Source organism: Contarinia nasturtii, unplaced genomic scaffold (genome assembly GCF_009176525.2).
Source record: "Contarinia nasturtii isolate CC-2019 unplaced genomic scaffold, AAFC_CNas_1.1 Cnas_scaffold_1371, whole genome shotgun sequence".
In the NCBI taxonomy this organism is placed as follows: domain Eukaryota; kingdom Metazoa; phylum Arthropoda; class Insecta; order Diptera; family Cecidomyiidae; genus Contarinia; species Contarinia nasturtii.
The window spans coordinates 3,047,619-3,065,755 of record NW_022198708.1 but is presented as its reverse complement, the minus strand read 5'-3'; the positions used below and the strand labels follow the sequence as shown (position 1 = coordinate 3,065,755).

General features: G+C 33.9%; 1 protein-coding gene across 1 annotated transcript; it reads left to right on the top strand.

Moving 5' to 3' along the window:
- The first annotated feature begins 3,973 nt into the window (after positions 1-3,973).
- LOC116345604 (ankyrin repeat domain-containing protein 12) lies at positions 3,974-17,129 on the top strand. The gene is given in 22 exon segments (XM_031775061.1): positions 3,974-4,262; positions 7,046-7,440; positions 7,719-7,756; positions 9,545-9,585; positions 9,725-9,945; positions 10,104-10,186; positions 10,331-10,510; positions 10,622-10,662; positions 10,745-10,842; positions 10,949-11,075; positions 11,208-11,235; positions 11,360-11,436; positions 11,533-11,662; positions 12,139-12,472; positions 12,565-12,993; positions 13,104-14,425; positions 14,427-14,695; positions 14,782-15,061; positions 15,247-15,346; positions 15,845-15,865; positions 16,671-16,893; positions 16,963-17,129. Coding segments are annotated over 21 exon segments (4,260 nt in total). The 5' UTR covers positions 3,974-4,262; positions 7,046-7,340; the 3' UTR covers positions 17,081-17,129.
- Positions 17,130-18,137: the final 1,008 nt, after the last annotated feature.

The following is an 18,137-nucleotide window of genomic DNA, read 5'->3' as shown; positions in this document are numbered from 1 at the left end:
GGTAGCGAAAATTTTGGTGAAAAATCTGGCGTAACTTCTGATTGATGGCCCGGGCCGGCCCGAATCAAAATGAAATGTTCTACAAAGTGTTTTATCATGTCGAGACGGACTCGAGAAACACGATAGGAGCAAAAAAAATTTGGTTGTTGTGTCGCAATTTTGAATAAAATCAAGTAGAAAAGTTTCAATGTACATGACCCCCTCCCCTCACCCCCTTCATTTTGACCGACCTATAAATCGGTCTATCTTGTAGAGGAAGATCCCCAGAACACATTGCAACCATAAAAGGATAAATATTCAAACTTACTCTTAATTTTATTTTGACCGATTTGGACACATATTCATTTTTGAGGAAAATCGACCCCCCCTCCACCCCCTGGGAAAAAATTCAAAAATCCGGCTGAGCCAAAATTCTTAGTTTTTCACCCTTAAAATATCCCCCAAAAGAGTTTTTCGAAATTACCACTCTATAAAAGTGAGCCACTTATATGAAACACCCTGTAGATGTGCCAAATCCGATATGTTAATACATTTTGTATTATGATAATATTTATTAGGATGCTATTAACTATTAACAACCAATCATACTACGCATATTAACATAAGTAGTAGTATTAGGATCGATGTTAATAGCGAGTAGTAGTATGTTTATTATCTATTAAGATGCCAAAGTTAATACGCGCCATTTGCAATTTTTCGTAAACAAACAATATTTTGACCGATTCAATTTTTATTACATTTTTTTCTTATTTGTAATTTTTATTGATTTTTTTAATTTTTTATGAATTTTATTGGAATTTATTATTTATTAGAAAATTATTTTCGATTTTTTAAGAAGAAATTTATTTTGTTTTTGTTCGGTAAACAACGATTTATACAAACTGTGGTTCGTACGTCACAGCTATGCTTAACATACAGAATTGACAAAATGCACCTTACGTCAAACGTAAAAAAGAGCGCGTTCAATACTTCATGTCATTAGAGAACCACTTGAAAAGAATAAAATCAATATACTATTATTATTTATTCATTTTTTCTTCTTAAAAAAAAACGAAAATAATTTTCTAATAAATAATAAATTCCAATAAAATTCATAAAAAATTAAAATATTCAATAAAAATTACAAATAAGAGAAAAATGTGATAAAAATTGAATCGGTCAAAATATTGTTTGTTTACGAAAAATTGCAAATGGCGCGTATTAACTTCGGCATCTTAATAGATAATAAACATACTACTACTCGCTATTAACATCGATCCTAATACTACTACTCATGTTAATATGCGTAGTATGATTGGTTGTTAATAGTTAATAAAGGATTTTTCGTATTTAGTAATAAGATATGTTAATATTTCTGTGTTAATAGGACATCTATACCTCTTTGTACCAAGCGTTCACAAATGTCAGCAATGATATGCGCATCAAATGATTCTTGCATTGCTAATGCCTTCGTTTTGCGTTTGGAGCACTTCGTGTGCTGACGAAGATACGAAGCACTATAGTGATGTGCTGTATCAATGCTGGCATTTGTGAACGCTTGCTTTGTACGTATGACTCACGATGCCTTCTTTAAGGAATCCACACATGACTGTCTGTATTAATGATTCAAAGTCCACTGCCTTTCATGCATTGTTCGTCCGTCCATCCAACATGTACGTCTGTATTTATTTTTTATATTCGAATCGCTGTCTACTCATCTATATCCATATCCATGAATTGTCCGTCCGTCCAACATATCAGTCCGTTTGAATTGTCCGTCCATCAAAAAAGTGTGGACGGACCAAAAATGTTGGACGTACGGACGGACATTTCGTCCGTTCGGGGACGTTTGAACGCCAGCCGAATTTTTATACTGAAAGAATACGAAATTCGTTTTGTTAAAAACAAGCGTCGAAATATCCTTATGTGTAAGGCCATCTGGTTGTAGTTCAGTGAAAAGCTACAAATGGATAAAATGAACTTTTCCAGCTTTTATAAAAGCATCGACAATACTGGAAAATAGCACAACTGAAAGTTCACTCAGTGTTGTAAGAAATGAGCTTAAATTGAAGCGAATTATCTTCCAAGCTTATATGTCTACTTGAAAAGCATTTCATATATGAAAAGTTCGTTAAATTTTCGCTTCATTGAAGAAAAAAAAACAGAATTCTAAAACGAAAACTTTTAGCTTTAGAGCTAAATATTTTGCACTTAAATGAAATGAATTTCTATGAATAAATTTTTAATTCCAAGTCAGACAGTATCATTGACACATAAAATTAAATCAACGAAAGTGCACTACACATCAAATGAATAAATTAAACGATTAATGCACCTTAATTAAGACATTACTGGCAACATGGAGTTCAAATTCAAAATTGACGTTTTTAAGACCGAAGACGAAAAATAAAAATAAAATATACGAAATGAATTGGTTGAGCGCCATAAATTATATACCAACTGTCCTTCGGCATGGACATTTGTAAATGTGAACTAGATTTCTTGCTGCGCCGTGCTCCGATTAGACTGGCGTGTATTTTATCAAAAGAAAAAAGGTAAAGAACATTTTTACCACTTGGACCTTGAGGAGTGAAATGTGTTTGCGCAATTGTTTAGGAATTGGTAAGAATTAGGAATTTGAAGCCACTCTAGCATTGGAATTCAATTCATTTCAATTTCAAAAGTATGCGGATAGGAAGTTTTCAAGTACGCATACATAATGAGGATTGAATCACTTTCACAAAAGGTAAATGGTGATACACAAGAAAGAAACTGATTGATTGCACATCTTGATCCATTGTTTGTTACCATTTTGATTTTCCTTCAACTTTTTATACCTCTGTCTTCTTCTTCTTCTGTAAAACAATCTTTTGGTATATGCATGATTTCGTGCTCGGACAGTATAATACAAATACATTGACTCGTTTATTTTCCATCAAACCTTGAGCGTGCTGGACGCTGTTTATAAATGAGGTTAGCCATTTTTTACATCGAAATCGCGTCAGTCTACTTTTGGATTTTTATGCAAGATTCTGATTTCAATAACAAATGACTATGAATTTTTGGCTGCATTGAATGTGAACAAAGAATGAAAATACGTATGTTGTTACTTTAGTAATTAAGGGTAACACCTGAAATGTCGTAGGCACTGATACTCGCAACGATTGAAGAAACGGCTATGAGATCACATGCGTCCACAAATAATTCACATTTAAACCGCTCAATTGAAACAATCTTATCGTGCAGAGAACACGAGAGAGAGAGAGAGAGAAATAGAAGGAAACCGAAAAAAGTGTGAGAAACGGCGTCTTCGTTGATAAAAAGTCGCACTTCTACTCACTTATTTTGTGATTGTATTACATGTGACGTAGCATATTTCGATTTGAATGGCAGCAATGGTATGTCCAGCCATACCCGAAGATTAACCGCTAAAGTCATTGGTCGCAATGCTTTGTTTGTGTGGTCGCGCACCGCTGTTTGCCTTTCGTTCATACACCTATCGTACATTCAATTAATTCCCTTACACGTTTCACACACAATTCATATATGTGTACACATTTTTGTGGCGCAGTCTCACTTCAAATACATTACTAACATGAATGATGATGAAACAAATGAGAACAGTAACGGCTGCAACAAATTGGAACTAAGTGAATTATTTTCGGTTCTTTTTTTCGATCGCCCGTGTATATTTTCCATATATTGTCTTCGCCTTCAAACACTGATTTCCCAGCAGTCATTCTTGGTTATGTGAATGTAAACATTTTTTTTTACATCCCTCTCGCTCTCTTACTTGCTTATTTTTTTATTTCCTCAGGTGCTTTTTGTTGAATTCAAAGCATGAACGCTCTCTCTTTCTCCGGCGGCCTGGTGCCCCAAGTCGAAATTAACGTCACGTATTAAAATATGATTAGAACAAACACTTGATTGTCAGTCAGTTTTCCTCGTGCAAAGGTGCAAGTTGGGAGTATTATTCTGGGGAAAACACGTAAATTTATAACATATTGAAACCTTAAGGTGTTAATTAACAAGAAAAGAAAAACGTGTCAACCGCACGTGATTTGGTTTTTATCATCTGCATATTTCTAAGTTTTCCCGTTTCTCGAACTTTGTTGAAATTTTCAATTTTTGATTCAAAGTTATGCATTGCGTTGTGGTGTTATTGTGATAAATCGAAAAACAACGTATTTTCTTGACTTTCGCCAGTGATCGCATGAGATGGTTTTTGTTTACCAAACATTGTCAATACGAGTGCGTGGATAAAAAATAAAACGGAATAAAAGGTGAACTGGTTTTATTATATTGTTGATTTATTGTTTTTAAGTTAAATGTCACATTTACAATTTTCAAACATTCGAACATAATAGTTTCACATATATAAATTATAAAAATAATCTCGCAGCAAAATTAAATTCACATAGTTTATATATGGAACCGCAAAGCGGTTGAATGTATCGTAAACGATCGAATCGAAGCAGTTTTCACATTAAACAGAAGAAATACGCAAATGTGCATGCATTTTACGAAAAGAAAGTATGGCACCAAAGTGTTTTCCAATCGGAATGGTACATCCGACCAAAACTCTAATTGGTTGTTTCTTTTATCGAAAATTCGTTAGACCAATGGCAGTTCTGCGATTGGAAAATTATGCCATCGTTTTGCAAGTCATTTCAATATTATACTGATTAGAGGTTGATTTTAATGAGACTCTTAAAAGAACTACATTACATGCGAGTTTACATTCAGTTCGCAAGAATAAAAATAATTAGAATTTTTTTTAGTAAAAACATTAAAATCGTTATACATGTCTCTACCAATTTCTAATATATTATATTCGTATGTATGGCATGTTTTTTTTCTCTACGCTGTTTGTTTAACTAGCTTCAGAATCAAAGTTTTAATAAAGAATACATGCATAGTCATGGCATTTTAGCAGCCACAAAAATAAAAAAATAAAATCGCCAATTACACAATTACAAAGCACCGAAAAAAACACACATATAAACTTTGAAATTTTATGTGTGCAGTTATGCATATTATCGTAAAACTTGCTTGCTGTGTGGTTGTTATCAAAGTTTCTTAATCAAAAATTTAGGCCGCATACTGTCTACTGTATTGTTATTCGATTGGCAAGCATAATGGAAATTCAATCGCATAATATCGATATTGTAAATTATGAAGAGAAAATTAGTTCACGCCACGGTTATATCGAATGAAATCGAAAGGTGTATGCATTGTGCAAACATATATGCTAAGTTCGATTTTACGCAGACACTCACGCAATTATTTGTTATCTATTTGCATGTCTTGCACACACATTGATTTATATTCGCCAAAAATCGAATGCACATTTTTCTCTCCCGTCCCAAGACAATACTAATACAACTTCAATATTTTTACTTATGTTAACAGCTTCTGAACAGGGGTTAGAGGGAGAACTGCCCCTGAAGAACGGAGTGCGAAATTACCCCGTTACAATTTTTTTTATAAATTATGTCGATTTAAAAGAGTTTTCGTACAAAAAATGGATCTAGATTTTGGAATTGCCAACCAACTCCCCTTGGATCTCTAACTTCAGAAGCTTATGTATTCGGTTGATTTGACACACAAGTGTGAAACTTCGGCAAGAAAAAATTGTTAGGAAAACTCATTGTTTTTTTCATGTTTTATTAAAAAACGAATGCAAATTTTATCGGTCGACAAATGACCAATTTATTTTGAGTTCAATGTGCAGACAAATACATTTTTTTCCACCTTAATTGAACTTTCTTACACGCAAAAGAATTGGCACACAGCTACTTATGAGTACAACCGGGCCGGTTTTAATTAATAAAATAACTCATGCACAAATAAACGGCAGCCGACAAGTTTCTTTTTCACTCAACGGGGTGGTATGCAAATCGTTTTCACAAATCCAATCAATTACATGTAATTGTGGAAAGGTCTACTATATTCATCGATCTAAAAATTGTTTCGACTTTCTACAGTGAATAAGAAAATCATGCCATACAATCTATTTATTGAAATCACATTTCGGCTCGTTAGAGATGGTTCTTTATGAATACTTTTCTTTGAGTAAAAAAAAACGTTCGAACAAAAAGCCCTATTCAAATCCATTCTTAAGGAGCATCAAATGTGTAAAGTGGATTTACCCTGATTTTTAATCCAGCTGTGTGAAAATACCTGAAAATGGAGTAACGCAACGGCAGGAAGTCTCATCGTATATAAACCAATTTTACTTTTATTGACTTTTCTAGTTTTTTTTTCCTTTCCTCTTTTATATGTAACTAAACTAGAATGCTTGACCATGTGCTACATTCTGACCGAGCACATAATTGCTATTTTATTTGTAGTTTCGACATGTGCCTTTTTTCATGCAAAATCCTGACAAAAACCCAACAATCGCACCGGGTCAACCGTTTCTCACGCAAAATTACTTTCTATTTATACCCATAAACATATGATTTCGAGCAAACGATATTATGGAAAAAAGCGTGCGCGTACACACAAATCTCTCGAGTGGTACTATTGAAAATAAAAAATAAAAAACGACGAGTATTTTTCGGAGATGCTTGCAGTTTTATTTTCTACCATCATTACGTATGTAAAAAATTTCACAGAAAATAACGTAAAAAAAAACAACAAATTTCTATTTCTGGCAAGACACATACCATTTCCATTCATAGCATAATGAACTAATTTGTTTCATGGTCACCACTAGTTTGTGATTTGTGGCAAACATAGTGGTCGAATTTATTGCTTATTCTGGTCATAAATTCCAAATTTTCTTTTAAACCTGTTCATATTTCTAAAATTCACACAAACACACATCCTGAATACGGTAAACCTTTTCTTCTATTTCATTTGAAAATCGAATTTAGATTGTAGCAGAAATTTTATGATTTTTATACAAATATGTGTGACTCAAAACATCTTTACATTTACAAGATCAATATTCTCTAGACTCCATTCTTTCGAAACACTATGATAAAATTGTAATTTTTAGTCAGTCTGCCTTATAAAAACAATGAAGTAAAATATTAAATGTTTTTTTCTTTTTTCACAGGAAATGTGAGATAGCTCGAGATTCTTACTCACTCTGTGTAAATATTCAGAAATTTGGAGCGTACGAAATGTGTTGATATTTCAATTTGAAAATTATTGAGATAGTTTTCTCTATTGGCACTTATGAATAGAAAAGTCGTTATCGGAATTGGGACATTGTTAGCACGATTGAATTTTTAAACGAGAAAAAGTGGTGAACGAAAGCAGCACCAAAAAAGAGAAGTTTTTGTGAATAATATCGTCATACACGCACATAATAGTTCCATAAAAGTGTTTTCCTGTTTATAAACGAAAAAATGGATTTAACCGATAAAAATTTTAGTCCAAAAAAATTGCCCGACCGTAAAAAACGTTTGGCCAAAGGATGCACTACGTTGATGTATTCATGTCAGCAAGGTGAATTACTTTTCTTGTTTCATTCCATTTTCATATTTCTTTTAGCTAAACATGTAACACACATTTCATTTTCAAGCGTTATTAATTTCGTCTAATCAACAACAGCGACGACGTTGATATGAAACCAAAACAAAAACAAAACAAAACAAAAAATTGCCGAGTCCTGTTGTTTGTCTATAGTTACCATGCGATAATGTTTAACCTTTCTCTATTTTTCATATGGATTTTAATCTATTGTCCAAATCTTTGTATAACGTCATCGGGCTCACTAATTCAAGGTAAATCAGATGATATCGTGACCGAGCTGCGGATCAAGGTAAGCAAAAACGAACAACAAACCTGCTCTATACCAATTGAGTTGTTAAAAAAATACATATAAATACACTACATTTTATGTACGAATTTATATATTTTTGTTTTTTCCATTCATTCTCGTCATAATTCCATGTAAATTCTTCTCTTTTTTTCCCATTCTCGTTTTTATACAACAAATAATATGACAATATTACCTTGACGGATTTCTTACGGTCACATAACTAGCAGTCTATGACTGGTAATTGTTGGTGCCGAACACACGAAACAAAAAGAGAAAAAAAAACGCAAAATATTGACTGGTCGGTTGATTCACGAATTGCAAAACTTCCATCCACTATATCGTGTTTTAGTTGACAGTGAATCCGATTGAAAGCGATTCGATTAAAACGGTCTGCTTTCAAGGTCGATATAAACATTTTCCATTTCGGCCATTTCCGCCATTTTCGATAATATGGGACGCTACTACAAACCCCAAACTAAAGTTCCTTGACCAAATAGTATTACCATACAAAAAAAAAATCCATTCATTTTATTATCAACGATTGAAAACAATAGAACACAAGAAGGGCCACTCCAAAAGTGAAACAAGAAACATGACGGACTAATTATCGCATTTATTATCATTTCGTGTTAAGTGTTTTCTTTCCCTTACAAAAAGTATGAGAGAGCAATTGATGATTGTTTGTTCGTTCAATGAACAACATTCAAAGAATAATGACCTCTTTTTTTAAATTGAATTAAATCTAAGGTAAAAAATAAAATCTTCGAAACAATAAATGATTTGTTGAACAAGAAAAGGCATCACACTTAAGTCCACTTCATACTTTAAACGAGAAAAAAAAAGATGAAACTCAAATTCAATTTATTTGTTTCAAAAATGAGATGGAAACATCTCCACATCAACAATTGTAAAAAATAACTGAAAAGAGACGGTCGAAAAGAAAGCAACGTTCATCACATTTTCACCAAATTCAAATACGTTTTTTTGTTTATTTTTACAATGAATGGCATTCAGTAGCGTAGCAACGAATGTATACCATTTATCAGTTGTGTGTTGTAGCAACACTACTCCTCTATGCGCCTCAATATAAGTATGCATTTTGTTTGAGAATTCCACTTTCAAATTTATGTTTTTATTCTTGTCAAAACTTTGTGCTTCATGTTACGTTGTAGATAGAGACCAATTTAGATGGTGATGTGCATCTTGTGTTCGAAATGGATTTTCTGTTGTCTTCGTAAATTGTACCGTTGACACCGTAAAATCAGGGAATGGAACATTCAAGAAATCCATTTTTGCTACACTCTGTTGCTACTAATGGGACATTTTTCGAATGCAACATTTCAAGCCTCCCATCAAATCGAATAAGAAGATTTATTTGTTTATTTGTTTTGAAAATACAACATAAATAAGATACAAGCAAACCATCCAAATGGAGGAAGGTTAACAACACATTGAAACCACAATGATTCACAATGGCAACTAATTAATCGATTTGTATGCGTTGTTTGACGTCTATCGATAGCGACGCTTTATAGTTCATATCAAACTCTCTTTCACAAACATACACAGCACAAACACACAACACACACGCTCGAATACATTTCAATTTTCACCATACACCATATATATCATTGATTTAAATCGATTCAATTCGATTATTTTCAATAAATTTGCAATTGATTGAAGAACTATTTATCGCATATTCAAAACAAAATTGTTTTAGTTTGTTAATCAAATATTTCATGTTTCCTATTCAATTAACATTATTCCGTTTGACAATATTTGTAGCCAAAGTCAACGTTATATCAACGTGACAGAAGTAACAAAAGGTATTTATTGACTTTATCATTTCGATTAAAATTCGTTTAACTCAATTGTACTTACAGTTCAGCTTCATAAATATATATCATGTGTATGTTTGATTCTAATTGAAAATGATTCTAATTGTAAATAATAATTAAATTGCAGTGCTCTTCACTATTGTTGCGGACAATTAGATCTCGTGGCGGCCGCAAGTATAACAACAGCGGCTCCAGATTTATTGGAGTCGGCTGATGAAGATGGCCTTACGCCATTGCATCTGGCGGTTATACAAGGGAACACAGCATTGGTAAATTTATTGATAGCGAACAAAGCAAATGTAAATGCTGTCGATAACGAAGGACATTCAGTTGTTCATTGGGCAAGTGGTAAGTGATTTTTTTTTAAAATAATTTATGGTAATAATAGCATATTATAGATTTTAAAATGTGCAAATATTTGTAATCGTTATCGTTTTGCATAAGTGAATCGAATGTGGTTTTTGTTTATTAATTTCGGCGACCAATGAATTATATTAAAATTTCAGTGTGCGGTGAAGTTGAAGCGTTGCGTGCATTGTTGGCAGCTGGAGCCGATATATCTATAACAGATTTGAATGGCGGATCGCCGGTAGAGTACAGTATAATATACACCACCAACCAAACAAAAACAGATAGAAAAATTCGATTTACAATAAATTTTTAAATAATGTCTCTTTTCATTTCCGTTCATTCCACCCTTTTTTTTGTTATTTTCGTTGTACATTATATACAGCTACATTATGCAGCACAAATGAGCAATGGTTCCGGTTACCAATCACAATCGGCCAACTTAGCATTAGACATTTTGGAAATATTTTTGCAACAACCAAATGTACAAGTTGATGTATGTGACCGAGATGGACGTCAACCTCTATTATGGGCTGCTTCAGCTGGTGCTGTCAAAGCTGTTTTGGTATGCTATTCACAACTAAAACAAAACCAACAACGAAAAAAAAAAATGATGTAATTTTGCTCTTTTTTTGCCCCATCTCTGATTGTATAAATGCGCCCAAATAATGCACAGATGCTGGTCAAAGCTGGTGCACGAGTCGAAAGCGCTGATAAGTATGCGAATGCAATTATTTAAACTTTTGTTGATCATTTTAATAAAATTCGAAAATAAATTAATAATTTTAATCGAAAATAGGGATGGACTGACCGCTATACACTGTGCCGCATCAAGAGGACACACCGAATGCATTAATGTTTTGACTAATTTATGCGGTGCACCGGTCGATTTAATTGGTAAATTATTAAACTTTATTGCAAATAATCGAACGTAATCATATTAAGTATACAAAGAAATTGATTTAAAATTGTTCGTTTTTTTTGTATTCTACCCGAATACCAGATACCAACGGTTGTACTGCCCTTCATTATTCTGTTACACTTGGGCATGCTGATGCGACGTATATGCTATTGGATTTAGGTGCTGACCCAAATCGACAGGATCGTAAAGGACGAACACCAGCCCATTGGTATGAATCATTTTAATTTTGTATTTCAAAAGAAATGATGTAATTTGGTTTTCCGTTTTTGTCTTCATTTTTGCTTTCCATGTGCATTTTATTTAAATTGTGTATTCCCATCTGCCATGGACAAACCCAAAGTGGGTGCGCCAAAGGCCAATTTGAAACCGTAAGTAAATTGAAAATGTACACAAATTAAAATTTTGATTTGAGAAAATGGACAGATGATAATATACATTGAACAATTGAACATTCAAATGGAAATTGTTTTCATTTTTTTTTTTAACAAACAGGTAAAATTGCTGCGCGATCGAAAGGCCAACCTGTGGCTACGTAACGCCAAAGGCGATTTACCATTGCATGAAGCGAGGTTTGTATTTTTGATACAGTTTTATTTACAAATATTATTTTAGATAATCATTCGAACATTATTTGTGAACATTTATCCCATGGTATTTGTTTTTAGCAATTCTGGTCGACGTGAACTAGTTCTTTGGTTATTGGATCAACGACCAAAACATGTAAACACAACAAGCAACGATGGTCGCACCATTTTACATATAGCAGCTAGCAATGATTATGCTGATATGTGCAAAGTACGTATAGAAAATATCGATGTCTCTCTTTTTTTTGTCTTCGTTGTGTTCTATTTCTTTCGCCTCTATCTCTCTTTTGTTTTACATCACATCTGGCACGTACTAGTATTCATACTGTGAACGAAACACATGTGCAACAACCAACAAAACCGAATGATCCATCTTTTTCGGTTTTTGAGCACAGCAGTTATCCTTTTGCATTCAAATATCGTATATCATTCGAAATATACATCTTAACATATGTAGAAATTCAACAGAGAACAGATATATGAGCTATGACTTTTGTTGTGGTTGTTATTGTTGTTGTTGTTTTCTTTTTTGTATGTGTGTTCTTCCTTCATTTTCGGTTTTCTTTTTGTGAATGATGATTTTTATTGCTTTGCCATTTCTCATTTGATGTTATGTTTAAATAATGTGAATATGTGAATTAAAACAGATACATTTATTTATTTGTGTGTTGGTTTTGTTTTACATAGATGTTAATCGACTTTGGCGCCGACATCAACAGCATCTATCGACTTCCAGGAAATGTCGTTCAAACTCCACTTGACTGTGCGCTGAACAAAGGTCATCGATCGACGGCTAAATTTTTACAACTTCATGGTGGTCTACCAGCGAATAAATTACGTTTATCGGGACGTAATCCAAACGCATTGAATGATCAGGAATTGGTTAAACCATTGCCATTAACATTTAGTGGAGATAAAAAGCAACGTTCATCGAATGCAAATGAACAAGCGAAAAAAACGCGTAACGTTTGGCTGTACGTTGACCATTCTGATACGGATGAAGATGGGGATATGAATGCGGGTATTATACAATATTTTTGTCGGCTATTTCACAATCACACAATTTTATGATTATGATTATTTGCTTTTATTTGAATTTTATTCCCCAACTAGATGCTGATGAAATGAAGCGTGAAGAAAAATATACGGAAGATGCAATGCCGGGAAAATCTCGTTCTCGAAAACCATGCGGTTGTCATTACCATTATCATCATCATTATAGGCACCGTTGTCGCTTTCGAAGCAACAGCTGCGAACGAATAGAAATCTTGCAGCGTGACAGTGGCCCAGACAATAACATTTGCCGGTCGAAAAGTAATGTGGAAATTTGTTTATATCATAAAAAGAAACCGAGAGGTCGACGTGATGCAACATCTACGGAAAATTCATCGAGCGAAGTGGAGAGCAGCGAACACTGCCATCGAAATTATCGACGCAAACGTGATAGTCATCGATCAAAGGAAAAATCAAAAGTTGCCTCTGGCAAAGAATCGGATGGAAAAGAAAAAATCACAACATTAACACAATTGAGCCCAGAGAAACGTATGCCATTTCACTTTATTCCAAAATTGCTTCCATATATTCAATGGTTCTAAAATGAAATTCGATTTTTTTTTGTCTTTTTATTCGATTTTTTTTTTCAACATTATTAGAAGAAATTGGAAAAAAGGATCATCGTCAACAAGCGTCAAAAGATGAAAAGAAAGTGGAAACTGAAAAGAAGGCAAAGTTCACATCGAATATTAATGTACAGCAACCAAGTGAATCATCTGCAAAAGTGAAATCTCCGGATAAAACTACGATGGTCGATAGTGCAAAAGCAGGAAGCGTTCCAGTTGAAGAATCAACAAAAAAATCGATAATTACTGTGGCTGATGTTCACACTCCATCTGAATCGCAAAATTCAACAAAGATACACTCTGAAACTTCTGCCAAGGCAGAGACTAAAGAAGATACCCAACAAAAGGTTGAAACTAAAAAATCGAACGATTCCGCAAAAGAAACGGTTCAGCCATCGGCCGATGCTCAAACATTGTCGTCTGTCGATAAAAAGACATCTGATGAAAAGAAGTCCAATGATTTAAACGCAATAAAATCGACTGAACAAAGCTCATTACAAGAGTCGAAGCCAATCCAATCGGGTGTTGTGGCATCGGAAAAAGAAACTACGGATGGTAAGGAGATTAAACAATCAAAAACTATAAAAGAAGGGAGCCAAGAAAAACAAGACGAAGCAAAACAATCAGAAAAAGCAGATGGTGGTGGCCAAAACAACGTTCAAACTACCATCACTGTCGATGAACCGGCCATTGTTTCCGAAACTACTGAAGCCACTGCCATTGATGTCAAACCAGCACCCAGTACAACAATCGATGAAACCAAAGAAACAAAACCAGCGGAAAAAGCGACAGAGAATAAATTAAATCAGAGTGCTGATGCAAAAACAAGTGTTCAAATTGATGAAAAAAATCGTGCTGATAAAAAAGCCGATGCAGCGTCTGATGATAAAACATCAAATGTTGATGCTTCCAAAAGTTTTCAAGTTCTTCCAAGCGAAAAACAACAAAGTGATAATTTAAATCAGGAAATAGACGATACAGGTAATAATTTGGGACCGCCAAAACCACCCACAGAAACGATTCGCAAAACAAGTTTTACCGTACTCAAAAGTGACCAATCAATCGATGATTTATTGGCCGGATTGGATGAAAATGAAAGCAAAGAGTTGAAAAACGGTGATTCAAATGAAAAGATATTAAGTCGCCCGAAAAGTTTTAAAGTTTTAAAATCACGTGATGCAAGCGGTGAAGATATTATTTTGCATCAAAGCAGCGATCAGGAAACGGGCGGCAATGAAAATTATGAAGAATTTCTAAATCGTAATTTAGCATATGGTGGCAAATATTCGGACAGTGAACTTGTTAAAAGTGATGGCCAATTCAATGGTCGCCGAAAGAAATATAAAAAAAAGGGCAAAAAGTGTTAAGCAATTAACCATTGTTGATGGATTGAGTAAAGATCAAGATTCTGGTTTTGAACCAAGTCCAAGAACATTGCGTGCAACACAAAAAAATTTAACAACACGCGCCATTTATACAGCCAGTTTGCCGGAACGTCCAAGAGTTGGTGATATCATCGATGGCCGTTCATCTAGCTCACGCTTTGATCAAGCGAGAAAACTTGGTGATAAAAATGCATGTAATATGACAACCGTATCGCAAACATTACAACGTAATATCAGACGGTAACACACAAAATACTAAATCACTGCACACAATCTCAATCTCATTCAATCGTTATTTTAAATTGATATTTATCGCTTTGTTCTAGATATTACATGGAGCACAAAATATTCCAGCATTTGTTGGAGTTGAAAAGTTTGCAGATTCGATCGAGTAAAGTGAATGAATCGTTGCTAGTGAAACGAGCCGTTGATGATTACCATAAATCGACCATGGAAATTGGCAGTGAAACGGGTAGCACACTCAGACGTTATCCGTACAAAGAGTATACATTCAAGAATTTTGAAATTTTCCTGTACGAAGTATTGAAAAGCTTACAAAAGAGCGGATCCAATAATTTCCAAAACATTTCCGATGTTTACTTGGAGGTAAGAGAATATTTGCATGTGTAGGTGTGTGTGTGTGTGTGCACGTGCTGTTTGATACGTTTGACTTTTTGTTTACAACCCTGTCATCTATTATTATCAATTTTCTTCGGTGCGAGGGTGTTCTTTTCTCTTTTTTTTTTGCGGCTGACATAATCAAATTGTTTGATTTGCTTCAATATTTATAGGCCGAACGAAGACTCAGCCCAGATTACACGCGTTGCAAAAAGGCGATGTACTGTACCAGCAAAACTCATCGTTGTCTTCATGCGGCTCATGCATATACAGGTACCGTGTAGTATAAAACCACATACGAACAACATAATACTCCCAACTAAACCAACTGACTGAATAAATCTACCGTAATTCCTTCGAATCACCATCTAATCTGGTTAAAATACCACATGAACTATTTAAACCTTCTGCTCATAAAACTACAAATTCTTATTGTTTTACGCTTGAGATTTTGTGAGCGAATGTTTGAATTTGAGTGGCTTAAATTTGAATATGTTGTGTTCGCGCCTCAATTCTTATTAATCACACTCATCAACCGGGATATATTATTTTCAATATACTTGTTTTTAACATCGTTCTTATTTCTATCATCTTTTCCCCCCCATTTTGCTACTACGACTTCTGCTTCAAATGACGATGACGACGACGGCTATGACTACGGTGCATTCGGTTCATCGCTGGCGTTTGGATTTAATTTGTTTTTCGTGTTGGCGTGTAATGTTCCTTAATGGTTTACTGTTATTTGGGCTCGCGGCACACACACCGAAAAAGGCATTCCATGTGCGGCGTATAGTAAGTATGATGCACACATGTTATTCGTTTGAAATGCATTTCATATATATTAAAGTTGCTTCAAATATATGGTATTTGCGCGGCTGAAATGAAGCGCGCTATGAATTTTATGAAAATAAAATGTGCATACAAAGACAGAAGTTGTTGGATAAAAAGATGCCAAATTGAATCAGCAATTCAAAAAGTTGTGCGTCATTTTTTTTTGTTCGTTCATTTCTCGGTGTCTTCTTTGTGTTTTTCTGATGGGTGGCAATGATGCTCTACATATTCTGTCGGCAATGAAATACAGATCAAAAACCGCATATGTGTCATTGTTAAACAAAAACCATAAACCCACAAACTGAATTTTTCGAAATTTGAGCTTGTGTTTACTTTTTTGCCAAACATTCTTTTCTCTTTCCTCATTCAATTTGTGTGTACGTTCTTTTTTTGCATGTTTAAAACATTCTGGGCCATTTTAACAAACTATAGTTTTTATAGTTGTACATTTGTTTGTGCATTGGGCCATAAGTGTAACATTTTTTTTTTGCTCTTCTCTCGGCTTGAGTTTTTTTTTTTTCGCCTTTGTTTACTTTGCGTCAAAGTGAGCATCTAAAATTCATTTGATGCATGCAAGATTTTATGGCTGAGAAAGATGTTTCAATTATGATAATTAAATGATGGCACATATGGAGCGAGTTTTTGTTTTTGTTTTTGTTCGCTTTCATTTTCATTTCACATATATAATGTGTGATGATGGCACCAGTGTTTATAACTCATTTTATTAATTATTTATTTTATTGTATTTCTCATGAAATGTTCACAGTACCAATGATGAATCATCATACGATGCCAAAATATGGTTTTGGTAAGACGAGCATGGGAAGCTTTTATTTGCCGAAGATTTGTACAAAAGGCGGCGGAATTGGTGGCGCTGGTAAATGTGGCAGCGGAAATAATTCGCACAACACCGTTTCACTCGAATTATCACATGGTAACAACAAACAATTGATCACATTGCCAGCTGAAAAATTAGATAATAATAAACGGTAGTATGCTCGTATCCTTTTTATTTTATCCACATAATAGAAATATGATTTCTTTTTGATCAATTTTAGGTACTATGTCACATTTACGCTGAAAGAAAACGAACAATCAAAGTGTGGTGGTGGCAATGGCGTCGTCGGTAGCACAAATATAACTGCCACATCAGCAACGGTCGATGCAAAAAAATAAAAGAAGCAAAAAAAAAAACCAAAATTAAACCGACCAATTTGACAAAAATGAGAAAAATGAAACAATGTTTAAGGCACTATACATCAGATATTTTTAACACCAAACACACAGACACACGCACACATACATACACAATTCACTGAGCAAAAGACAAAAAAAAAGATCAGAAAAAAACACTTAGGAAATAAATTAAAACAAATGTAGAATTCTGGTTGTCTATTATCAAAAGAGGAAACAACAAAAAAAATGATGAGTCAATTTGACCGAAATTTGCTCGAATAATTGAAACGTTTGAAAGCATACATGAATACATAAAAACAAGAGCACATTTTATTGATGAACAATTTCATGAGCAAAAACGAATTATGTTACTTATTAAATTCCATACATACATATATTTATTCACAAACATTATGTTGGAGTAATAAAAAAAAAAGTTTAACCAAAACAAAAAAAAAAAACACATATTACATTTTTCAATTTGTATCTATTTCATGTCTAATTAAATGATCACCATTGAAACCAACAGTAATATGAAAATTAGAACCGAAATATAGTCACCATATGTGAAGCAATTATGAAAAGACCCATATTTATATGTATTTCTACATTCCTTGCATTATTGCTGTTAACACGCGCATTCAGACGATATGAAATATAGATGGCATTTTTGTGTGTGTGGCTCAAGTGGCGCATATTCGACACACAAACAATTCTCTAGACACCAAAGAACCAATATCGAAAAGTACGTTTATCTTCGATGAAAAGCCCCATCCGAAAATAATAAGAATTCACAACAACATTCAAAGGGCTGAAAATCCTGGAAAATCTTGTCGCTCAATAATTTTTATGGCGACAAAAGACAAATCATGTGGGACCACTTGACTGTTCAATTCCATTTGGTTTGCTCAGGGAAAACAAACAAATACACACAAGACTTTTGCAATATTTTACTACTTCTCATTTATTGACTCTTTTATTATTATTTTTGTTTTGTTTTTGGCTTCTCTAGATGTTTCCTTGATACAAAATAAATTCTATCATTCTGGAGTTTTGT